Here is a 12,150-nt window from a genome sequence, read left to right on the forward strand (position 1 = left end):
AAGGGATTTCAAAACTATTTGCAAAAAAGCAACAGGGAACTGATGCACAGGGAAGCAAAGTGCACTGCTCATGGTTGCTCTGCAGACCGAGCCCCTTCTTCCCATGCAACTTTACAAGATAACTACCATAATTTCACCTCAAAACGTATGTTTTTAACTACATAGCTGTCTGCATTACAACTTCTTCGCTCAACGTCTTATTTCTATGAATACCCAAGACCATGCATGGATACAGAGCAAGTTGTTTTTTTGAGGGAGAAATTACAAAAAGGAAAAAAAAAAGGAAGACTGCCACATGACACCTAGAAGCGTTTATTTTATGCAACAAACTTAAATATGATCGTGTGTACATAAAAGTGTACACTTTATCTATGCTGAACAATGCCAGGAAACATAATATTGATGCAACAATCTTCTAAAATAAACATTAAAAAATGAGCCTGGACAGGAAGACAAAATGCAAAACAGACTTACTTCCAATCAGCACGATGCTTAAAATTGAGAGCAATCCTAAACATTTCCAACTTTCCTTACAAAGCTGCCAAAGTCCAACTATTTTTAAAAATCGATTTTTTTTTTCTTTACATCAATAATAAAAATCTGGTGACAAACATTATAAAATCAAATGCTGGACTGTCTTTACTCCTTTAAAATTTAGAATATTCCAACAGAACCGCAGGAGTAAAAACACTTAAAAGTGATATATGTTTTTATAAAACAAACATCAATATGTACATTTATTGCAAATTATATTAAACTAAAATGGAGGGAAAATTAAAAAATGAAATGTCTACTTGCGAATTAATAATAATTTTAAGTGATTACTTTCCCACTCTGATAAAAATCAGAAAGCAACATTTATAAAATTGCCACCACATGACTTTTCATAGCAGGGAACTGAAATCTGTACATCTTATTTTTGCAGAAAAGTAGGCAGGCAGAAAGAATTATACATAAAACAGTCTCCAAAAGTAAAGCAAAAAAAAAATTTTTCGTGAATTTTTTCCTTTAGTCTTGTTTAAAATCCATTCAGTAGACTTCTACTTTTTCTGTGAAACATGGGAATACCTGGCTCTAGGATCATGAATTTTTCAATGTCAGTGTAAGGACCTCCTCTGACTTCCTTTAAAAAAAAATGCAGCATGAAAAATTAATGGTGTAAATACACTTTTAAACTCCAGAATGCAGGAACTGGAACCAAGTGTTAAGCAATTTGCTTAATTATTGACTTTTCATAAAAAAAGTCTCTGGGGAAATAAGTACAGATGCTTTTAGCCTCTTTCTCAAGAGTTTCTGCTTTACATTTCCATTGAGAAGGATTAATTTCACGTGAAAGGGAAGCATAGTTTTCCTTCTGTTTTCAGAGCTGAAAGCTGTGTGTTTTGAAGTAATTTCAGTTCCTGTACAGGAAATTTCTGAATCCTAGTTTTTGCAGAAGCTTGGAGCATGCCTTTATTTGGCCTTCATTTCCTCCCTTTTCGAGTGAGTTTTCTTTTTACCTTTTTGGGGGGAGAGAAGGAAAGAAAAGATAATCGTAAGGACAAGGAAATGACAACTGATTCTGAATCAAAATCCTATCTATATTGCTTACATTTTAGCTTATACATTCTTTACACTGTGATTCTTCCACCTCTAGCTTTTATCTTCTCAACTACTATGTAATTAATTCAATACAACTGAATTTCCTTATGTATAGCATAACTTTCTGATAAACTTGAAAATACACAAGTTCAATTATGATAATTCCGTAAATTCTCTCAAACAGAAATACATTCATTCATAGCTTTCACTGGAATCAGAGAATAATAAAGATAATCTTGTTTTAATTTACTGTATGTAAATACCCAGGTTCATAGAATAAGCCTTAATTTAAAAGCCAATATTATTTCTTTTTTGAATTTTTTACACTAACTTGTAGGTTTCTACGTAAAAGCAAAAAAAACTAAACATAACTATTTTTTATATACATCCTTCTAGAAATGAAAGACAAATTTCTTTAATTCTCTGTTGTTTAAGTAACAAGAGGATCGTCCTATGTAAGATGTCTGCTACACCTTAAGGAAGTCTCCCTCTGCTATCTCTGTATCCTCAGTATCTTCCTGGCTGCTCTCACGGGCCTTAAAAAGATCCATTGTATTCTGGGAATATCCTGGACTTGAGTCTATCTCCAACAGTGAATCTCCATCACTTCCAAGCACCTGACTTCTGAAAAACGTTAACACCGTTTTGGTATTTTTTCCAAGAAACATTGATGTATTGCGTATTTCATAAAAGCTATCTTATACGAGGGGTTTATGTAAGGTTATGGATAGAGCAATTTTTTTAATGAAGATTTAAATAAATTTGACATATAAAACAAGCATTGCAAGGCAGTACACAAATACTATTCTCTTGAAAGACTGACCAATTTACTAGTATGCAAATCTTGCTGTGAAAAGGGTAATTCATTTTTGATCAAGGTGCTCTGCAACACCTTCAGTTTCACGAAATCTCTCTAGAAATCAATCAGTCCAATTATTCATACTTCCTTTAGATTAAATTGAGATTTCTTCCAGCATGCTGGTTTGCTGACCTTACCCCTTATCGCTCTACAACTTTGGACACTTTTTCATTAAAATGACAATTGTATCTGATTCAGCTAAACAAATTTCCTCAGTGTTTTTTCTGCATTTGTGGTTTGGTTATATTGGAAATCACATTAACACATTTCAACATTAGAGGACAGAAAATAAATCATCACCCAAGAGTTGGTTTTTAGATTACAGTTTCAAATTCTGCTGTGGATTTACTTAATATATTAAAATTTTGTTAATATTAAACAAGCATCAGATCCAAAATATCAGAAAATAATTAGTTAGAATTTCAATTTATTCTGTTCATTGAAGATGGTCAGTTTTCAAGCTTTCGTTCCTGTATATCTGTTATTAATGAATGCACTAAAAGACCCTCAACTCTTGGTTCTTGTACACAGCAATTCTGGTAAGCCAAACCAAGATGCAACATTCAAGAAATAAAATTTGGTGAAAACAGCTTATTTGTCCTGCTCTGAGAGAACAACTTCAGTTTCCTCTAATCCTAGTTACCCTTTCACTTACATTGAAAAAACAGAAGATAAATATTTATGTTGAACCATGAACCATGGCGTTTATAAATTACTGTGATTTAGTTGTGCCCTTTAAAATATGCTAGATCTGTTATAATTGTATAAATGCATAATTCACGGTCTACCTTGAAACGTATTTTTAATTTTATTCATTTTTACCTTTGTAGATCAATTTGTCTCTGTGCTGCTGCTGGCTTTTTTGCTGTGTCTTGCTGTTTTGGTGCTTTGGCGTTACCTGCCTCTAAACTTCCTGGACTTTCTTGACTGACTGCTGCCCTTTTCCTTCCCCTGACAGGTGGTTTATTTGTTTCCTCATTTTTTGCAGTGGTACCCTGAGGTTCAGGTTTGGGTGGACGCCCTCTCCTGGTTTTTGCTGCGAGTGATGGTCCTGTTTCATCTGCATTTTTTTCTTCTGCTTTTTGATGAATATTCTCAGTTCCAGATGCCGTTGCTGTTCTTTTTTTCCCACGTTCAGTGCTGTTTCCTTGTGTAGCCTGATCAGAATTAATTTCCTAGAAAAGAAAAATCATTCATGTGAAGAAAGATTCCTAGAGGCAAACTCAAACTGTTCTGTTCTGTCTGACAGAAACATGAGTTTCTAAAACAAAGTAAGAATTCTTATAGAAACATATCACATAGGCTTAGATCTAGTAAAAAGTTTTACTAAATGGGGTTATAACATTAAACAGAAAGAGATTTTCTACACTGTGTTATGGTAATATCTGTACTTGATATATCTTTTAGTTGCTTGAAAGTGAGACTATAGTAAGACTAATAATCACAGCTCCTCCCATGATGGTTTTTACTGGACAGTCTCCTTTAGTGCCTCTCTGCTAATATGCAGGAAGGAACTGAGGAGTGGGAATAATGACGTTGGTACAGCAAATACTTCAATAAATGCAAATTTTGAGCACAAACTCCAGTGAAGTGCAGAATACTAAAGCACAAAATACCATTAAAAAGAAGAAAACGTGGCTTGTGGGCAATAAAGGGATTAAGGCCAAGTCATATATGAAACTGTTAATTCTGTTGAGTTTAAATAGGTATGGCCTGCATGCATGTTTTTCCCAATAAATTGAACAAAGTAATGGAGGTGTTTCAGTTTCGTGAAGCGCCGTCTGTACGTGAAGGACAGAAAGGCTGGTAGCAATGTAGGTCTCTACACAGAAAACTATTCACTTGGAAACAAAGATGAAGCAATTGGATGCTGGACCTTCATTTGAACACTGGCTTATGAAACAGTTAGGAAGAGAAGCAGAGAAAAGGGTATATTAGAAGTCCAGCTGGGATGACTTAGCAATTTCAAACACACCAATTAAGTGTGTTTGAAATTGAGTGCCTCACTATTAAAAGTGCTGTGTCTGAACCAAGGACTTTTTTTTGTTAAATATTCTTCCATTATTATAAATGTTTAAATAAGTCTTGCAGTTTCTGTAATCTTTATTATTGTTCTAATAGATTCAAAAGAGACATTTACAATTGCTATTCACAGTAACAGATCACCACTCCTTGAAAATTTCAACTAAAGCCAGGTTTAAAGAACCTTGAAAGCATTTCAGACCTATTTCATAAATGCCTCTTATCTAACTTTTCAGAAGAGCTCTATTTTGGCAAAGAAGTACTAAAAAGGGGAAAAAAGAAGAAAAGGAACTATCATACTGTTGACATTTCTAGAGAAAAAAAAAATCTTCTTCATTAGCTCATAGGTGTGAATATCATGTGGATCTTATTTGAAAAGATCATGAAAAATTAACTTGTTTTATGATGCAAATCCAAAACACCTGTTTATTACTCTGATTTCATCTAATTGAAAGAGACTGAGTAGATGCATAAATTCTTAAAATGTGTAGAGCATGAACCATCTCTACATATCCCTACATTATTTGAGAAAGCTGCTTTGATTTTAGAATCACAGACTCATCTAGCTTGGAAGTGACTTCTGGAAATCATCTGGTCCAACCTTCTGTTGAAAGTAGGTGGTTATCCTACTTATTGCCATCCTACCCTTGTCATGCCAAACCTTTAAGAGCATTCCAGTGTCTAGTTTTCCTCACAACGTATACATTTTTTGCTTATATCCAGTTGAAATTTCCCCTGAATCAACTTCTGCCTGTGGCCTTTAGTCCTGTCACCATGAAGCGTTAAGAAAACCTCCATCTTCTCCGTGAATACCTTCTAGGTATTGAAAGGCTGGTAAGAGGCTTCTCCCTTCTAGGCTGAAAAAGCCCAGTTCCTTGAACCTTCCTTCATATAACAAATTCTCCAAGCCTTTAACATCTTGGTGGCCTTTTGAAAGACTCCAGTTTTTCAGTGTCTGTGTTGAACTGGGGAGGTTAAGGTGTTCCAGGTGTGGTCTAAAGAACATCAAATACGGTGGAAAAAATCACATCCCTTGATCTGCTGACCATACCAACACAGCCCAGGACTCAGTTTGCCCTCAGGCTGCCAAGATGTGCTGCTGACTCGTGCTCTGCTGGTTTGCCACTGTGATGGTCTCTCTGGTCCTTAGCAGACCCAGCAAGGCAGATCCCAGCCTGTTGTACTGTTGCTTGGCTTTAATCTATCCCAGATGCAGGACTTAACATCTACCTTTGTTAAACTTCATCTAGTTACATGTTTTATAAGTTAAAAAAACATTTTGATTTAGGCAGGGTCACCTCTCTTTAATAGAAGGGGAAGGAGGCATTAAAATCCTCAAAGTTTAAATAACATTTAGAGTTACATGTTCGTGCTAGAGGACCGCTTGAAATTTTCTGGGCAATATCTTTGGTTACTGGAAAAACAGCATGAAGGTGGGGATCTTTAGGTATTTTATAAAAAAAAAAAGAAGGAAGTACTTTCTGATTTTTCCTGTGTTATTTTTGAGCAAGAGCTTTACTAATTTCTCTGGATTAAATTTTTGAAAGTAGTTTTGAAAATAAAGGGTCTTTCATTGTGCTAAGAAAATGAAACAATTACATGAAATGAAATCTGACATTAACAATTCCTCAGAGAATATCCACAGTGATGTATATTGAATAAACCTCCAATGCCAAGCTAATTATAGAGATACAGTCTATAAAATCCCCAAACATACCTTGTTTTTCACAGGTTCTGTCTTTGCTGGTGTGACTGAAATGATTCTCACAGGATTTTCATCATTTTCACTGACCCCAGTTTCTGATATATCTGAACTTTGTTCCCTTGTAGCATAATCAAAGACAAAATAAAACCAAAACACACACAACAAGAAAAGAAAAATGTCTGCAACTTTTTTTTTTTTTTTTAAATATCAACACAGTCAGGCTAAATTAAAAAAATACAGTTGAATTCGCCTCACTCCATGCTCACACCCAGACTGAAAGGGCTGGAAGGGATTGCCTAGTTACTGAGCCAAGTCCCTTATCACACACACACAGCGCCATATAATTATTTTCACAAACATAAGAACAGTGCTGTAAACAAGACTGTGTTCTTGTTTCAGATTGAAAAAGCTAATACTGGAAAGGATAGGGAGGAAAAACACAGACCAGCAATGCTCAGACTAATTTACACAAACATACAAGAGTTTTAAAAACAAAATAGTTTTAAAAAAAATCAAGATCACTGCAGCATATATCACGCACACATACAGAACACATTCAGAACTGAGTTATACTTTCCCTTGGCTTTATGAAATGTAGCAGCTAGAGTTAACTTTCTCTGCTTTCTTTAACCCTTTATCTTATATCTTAACCAGTTATCATTTCCTAACAAATTAAACTTGATCTTAAAATTTGAAAGTGTAATCCGCTTCTCCAGATTTCTGACAAATTTAAAAGCACTGGATCCACATTAAAATAACTATTACTGGAAGAAAGACAGACTATTACAATCATGTGTTACATCTTTTCACTGAGCTCCTAGTCCTCTTAAGCATGCTCTTTTCTATTATTCTTAATTAAGTTGAATATTTCAACTACATCAAAAAATACTTATTACCAGTCAGGATTGATCCCAATTTATACATCACAAATGTGTGAGCTGCAGAAGTGTCCCTTCTGCTATATTATATGTGATTACAGGCAGGACACGCCTTATCCGCTTTAATTAATTTTCATCTATTGAACACAAAGAAAAAGCAAATATAGCTATCTTATCTATAGGCAACTACTGATATTTATGAACACTGGACAAAGCAAGATATCCTCATTGTTCAAAGACAGGCATGCAAACCAAATCAACTCCTGTACTAAAGCATGCAAGTACACTGGAAAACATGAAATAAAGAGATGATGAAAGAACTTTCAAAGTCCTGTACCTTGATCTGTTTCCTGCAGAAGAGCTCAGTTCAGAGTTTACACTGATATTGCTTCCAGTCTCTGATCCTGTAGTTCTAATATACGGTCTCCTTCCAGTTGCAGATAATGGTTTGTTTACTGTACCTAATACACCAGTTGGTTTTGGCTAAAAGAAAACGGTTTAATTTTAAAAGCAAGAACTTCAGATACTTATTTCATTTTTAAAGTATCTCCTTGAATATTTTAGAATACTTTTTCTGGATTAACAGTATCAGTCATGATGCCATCAGTTTAGAGCTACAGATCTCATCTTTACTTAACTAGCAGTCTATCATACGTTCATTTCTCATCATTTAACAGCAGTTTATCAATTGCTTTGCTCTCCCTCCTGCTTTGAAGGGTTAGTGGTTAGAAAAGACTCAGCTAAAGGCAGAAGGTTAGATAATACTAGGTGACTGAAACAATGGAGCAACATCCTATATTTGCAAAGCAAAACATCTTTGGGAAAAAGCTTTCCAAAACATAATGCAGAACTAAGTTAATTGCAACAGCAGAAAATGTATACATTTTTATTATATAGAAAGTAAGTGTACAGAATCAGAGAATATCTGGAACTGGGAGGGATCCACAAGGCCCACTGAGTCCAACTCATGGTTTCACACAGGACTACTTAAGAATTAAACCTTATTTCTGAGAGTGTTGTCCAAATGCTTCTTGAACTGTGGCAGGCTCGGTGCTGTGACCACTGCCCTGGGGAGCCTGTCCCAGTGCCTGACCACCCTCTGGGTGAAGAACCTTTTCCTGATAATCCAACCTAAGCCTCCTCTGCCCCAGCTCCATGCCGTTCCCTCGGGTCCTGTCGCTGTCCCCAGAGAGCAGAGCTCAGCGCCTGCCCCTCCGCTCCCCTCGTGAGGGAGCTGCAGGCCGCCATGAGGCCTCCCCTCAGCCTGCTCTGCTCTGGGCTGAACAAACCAAGGGACCTCAGCTGCTCCTCATACATCTTCCCCTCTGGACCCTTCACCATCTTTGTAACCCTCCTTTGGACACCCTGTAATAGTTTTATGTCCTTCTTATTTTGTGGCACCCAAAACTGCACACACTACTCAAGGTGAGGCCGCACCAGAGCAGAGCAGGACAATCCCTTCCCTTGACCAGCTAGCAATGCCAGACCTTTTGGCTGCCAAGGCACGCTGTTGACTTGTATTGTTTCTTAAAACACCATCTATACTGAGGTTCTCTGATACAATAATGATGTTTTTATCTTGCTACAGCTGCTGTCTGTTGAGTGATTTGGTCAGGCTGAGAAGGCAGTAGGAAGTTTGTGTGTTGTTGTTTTTTTTTTTTTTTTGTCTCGAGAGAAGTCAAGGAAGTTTTCATGACTGGCACGTCACATTCTTTGTGCAATTTTACATTTCCTCAGAGAACAAGTTAGTTTATTAACACATTCTCACAAGAAAAATTAATTCCCATATGTGGAAGCTGAGGGAGGAGGCAGGAAAGAGATACCACAAATGCTGGATAACATCTGGCCAGCAAAAAAGGAACATCTCTGTAAAAACAGCCTGTTACTTTAGACATGTTCAGTAGCTGCATCATCCCAGTGCTAATACCATACTTTAACATATTCTTCTTGTCACATGTTTTATTTACTCAATTTACTCAGTATTTTTATAAAGTAGGAAGTATTTGGTGCAACCCACATGAGAGAGAAAATGTTTAAGTGGGAATAGAAAGTACTTCTTCACAACCACCAGGTTGTGAATTTCCGGCACATACTGCTATAAGAGGTTGTGATAGCATAGTATCAGTAGGTTCAAAATAAGAGCAGATAAATTTGTGAGCAAGTCCATAAACAGATATCAAAACCAACAGGCAGAGATGTCTACCATCCCATTAAAAGTTACGAAAGCTGGGAAATGTACTGCAGAAAGTGGCTAGGCCTGCCTTATCATGTTGCTTTGGTCACTCTGGAAAGCGAGTGAAACGAACAAAACATAACTAAAAAATCCTGCTAATTTAAGATAAGACCGTTTTAGCTTAATTTGCTGAATGCCTTGAAAAAAGAAATGTTTTAAGTTTATACAACCAACCAGAAATGCTTCTTTTATCATATTTGAATGTTGTCAAAGGTGAAACAATTACAGTAGTAGACATATAACCACCAGCCTGGTACTGGCTGCTGACAGAGAAGATAGTCTTCTGCCTGCCTCCTCTCTTCATAACATAATGCCAACACTTGCTAAATGAGCACACAACCATTTACATGCGCCCCCCGCCCCTATTTTCCTGCCAGTGTAACAAGCTCAACCAGCTCACTGAATAGCATGCAGGCTGGTGTCAAAGTGTGAACATGAAGCAAGGAGATGCAGGATTCTGCCAGCTTAGCAAACCTCACCCACATGAACTGCTCTGATAGCAGAAGTTTTTGTACAGAATGAAGAACAGTGTGAGGAGCAGAAATTTTAAATGATATGGCTATTCACAGAGTGATCATCTGCCTCCACCCTTAAAATGAACAATTATCGTAAGTAAGTTCTGCTCTTACTGAAAACTTTAAAAACTAATACAGTTAATTGTTCACTTAACAGAGAATATGAAAATTAATAAGTGCACATTGAATTTACATTAGAAATATGATTTATACTGTTCTTGGAATTATTTTTTTTTAAACAGGAAAAAAAGCCAGCATCGTTTCACTAAGCTTAAGAAAAAAAATCTGCTGGTTTTGTGAGCTACATTAAAAAACATTCCAGCATACTTTAAATGGAACCTTAGAAAGACAGTTTTCAAATCCCAAGAAAAGATGGCTGATGGAAAAAATGGAATAAACTGTTGCTTATGGTGATTTTTCCCCACTAGCAAGACACGGTATTTTCTCTCCCCTGTGAAGGTACCAGTCAAATTATGTCTGAAATAGTCAGCTGTTCAAAACGATGTAGACATGTATAGTTAAACAGCTATATTACAAGTATTAAGACTACATATTTAATACCTCCAACGCTAGCAATGTCATGGTTAAGTGTCTGAATTATAACTTTATGCCATACTTACCTGAATAAACAAACTGTAATTATGTGCAAAACTGTAGTTAATCAAGAACCTATGTCTCAGTACAAGACGGTGGGCTACGCAAGGGTAATAATCTTGACGTTTTGTCCTCAACAAGTAATATGTGGAATTACAGGCATTAATTATTCCATCAAATAAAAGAATGTTAAATCATTGTACACGAAGTGTTTATACAATTTTTAAACTACTGCAGTCCACTTCATGATTTATAATAAAACTAAAGAGAACATTTAAAAATCATAAGTAATATTCAAATTAATTGTAACTTGTCAAAATATGCTACCTTTCCTGTCAAAAGAAGAACCCTTGTCTCTTCTGAAATGTAATTCCTGTCATTGCAGAAATCCTGTGTAAAAAAATAAATAAATAAAAATCAGTTTGTTTGATCTCTCAGTCTTGCTGTTGTTTTTATATATTCATGATTGATTTCTCAAATGTGATAATATGACGTGCTAGAGATCTTTTGTGTTATGCAACCTTCTACTGATAAATGAATCAATCTAATAAAGATAGGTCAAACTAGTACTTTGGAGATCTGTAGTGAGCATTATTGAATGACAGTATGCCATACTTGGAAGTTGGGAATAATTTTTTTTTTCTTAAGTGACATAAATTGTTTGAATTGAAGAAAAAATGACTACCCTATTGTCCAAAGAGAAGAAAAGAGTTGCTGTTTTCTCTAAACAAATTGTCATCTTTGTCACTCTGGCTATAATTTAGAGAGATCAAATCCGAATCACTGCAGGTAGCAGACACCAGCTCCCTGTCACCGCGGCACCTGCCATTTCAGAATTAAATAAACTATATTTCGCTTAAACAGACTCTGGAAAGGCAGTTAACAGTCTGTGATAGTGAAAAGTATGAAATGTATTCTTCAGTATGATCAAAACTAGTCTGGACAATTACTTGTGTTCCACTTACACTTTTTAAAAGTATGTCTCTTAAATAACAATAATGCTATTGCTGACAGTACAGCTCTACTCACTACGACTACTGCTGAGCAATAAGAGGACTGACTTGTGCAGCAAGCAAAATAGCCACAGTTATTGACAACTACAAACATACCACGGATAACATCAAAAATTTTCCCTTTTTCTTTTTTTGCCTGCTTTGCATTCTAATTCAGATATACAGACAGAATATACATATATTCCCATTCATTCAGATGTACTTTTAAAATACTTTAATGAAATGATCTAGCCATACCTATTAATGTGTTGATATTCTAATTAGCTCTCACCTTGTTATGTTAATGAGACATAGCTTATGATACAGCCAGTGTTAAAAAAATTATTATTGATGATAAAAAGTATACATTTTCCCACTCGTGATTTTATGTTATGGAGATAACCTGCTCTCAATTATAAAATCAAACTATTTCCCCCTATTACTGTGGAAATTAAAGTAACAAATTTACCTTTTCAGGTTGCGTAAAAAATTTGGTTGGCAATACAGGGTCCTTTGGTGAATCTGCATTGCATAAAGCACTTTTGCTGTTGATTACACACAATGCTACATCACATACTGTATACAGTTTCTGAAGGAAAAAAAAAAAAAGAAAATAAAAGTATGCTTTAGGAATTACTGTTTCTACAGGTGTACAGAGAATGTAGTTCTTTAAGAAGTTTTAATCTGTGTGTGAAAATTACCACCACTGAGGATACATTTTTTAATTACACCATTAACCATATTGTTGGCTCTTCATACTATAATATGAAA

The 12,150-nt window shown here is 35.6% G+C and overlaps 1 protein-coding gene across 3 annotated transcripts in view; it reads right to left on the reverse strand.

Moving 5' to 3' along the window:
- Positions 1 to 296: 296 nt before the first annotated feature.
- Positions 297 to 12,150, reverse strand: part of PDS5A (PDS5 cohesin associated factor A) — a 79,070-nt gene continuing 67,216 nt past the window's right edge. For 2 of the 3 annotated variants that reach the window (XM_048072987.2, XM_066995768.1), the window contains exons 28-34: positions 11,849 to 11,968; positions 10,715 to 10,777; positions 7,383 to 7,528; positions 6,180 to 6,285; positions 3,263 to 3,615; positions 2,055 to 2,205; positions 297 to 1,499 (exon numbers count right to left, since the gene is read on the reverse strand). In XM_048072987.2, the coding sequence (XP_047928944.1) occupies positions 1,464 to 1,499; positions 2,055 to 2,205; positions 3,263 to 3,615; positions 6,180 to 6,285; positions 7,383 to 7,528; positions 10,715 to 10,777; positions 11,849 to 11,968 (975 nt within the window). In that variant the 3' untranslated portion in view covers positions 297 to 1,463. The remainder of the gene's footprint in view (positions 1,500 to 2,054; positions 2,206 to 3,262; positions 3,616 to 6,179; positions 6,286 to 7,382; positions 7,529 to 10,714; positions 10,778 to 11,848; positions 11,969 to 12,150) is intronic. The other variant, XM_048072988.2, reaches the window with a different exon arrangement.

This window comes from Anser cygnoides, chromosome 4 (assembly GCF_040182565.1).
Source record: "Anser cygnoides isolate HZ-2024a breed goose chromosome 4, Taihu_goose_T2T_genome, whole genome shotgun sequence".
Classification (NCBI taxonomy): domain Eukaryota; kingdom Metazoa; phylum Chordata; class Aves; order Anseriformes; family Anatidae; genus Anser; species Anser cygnoides.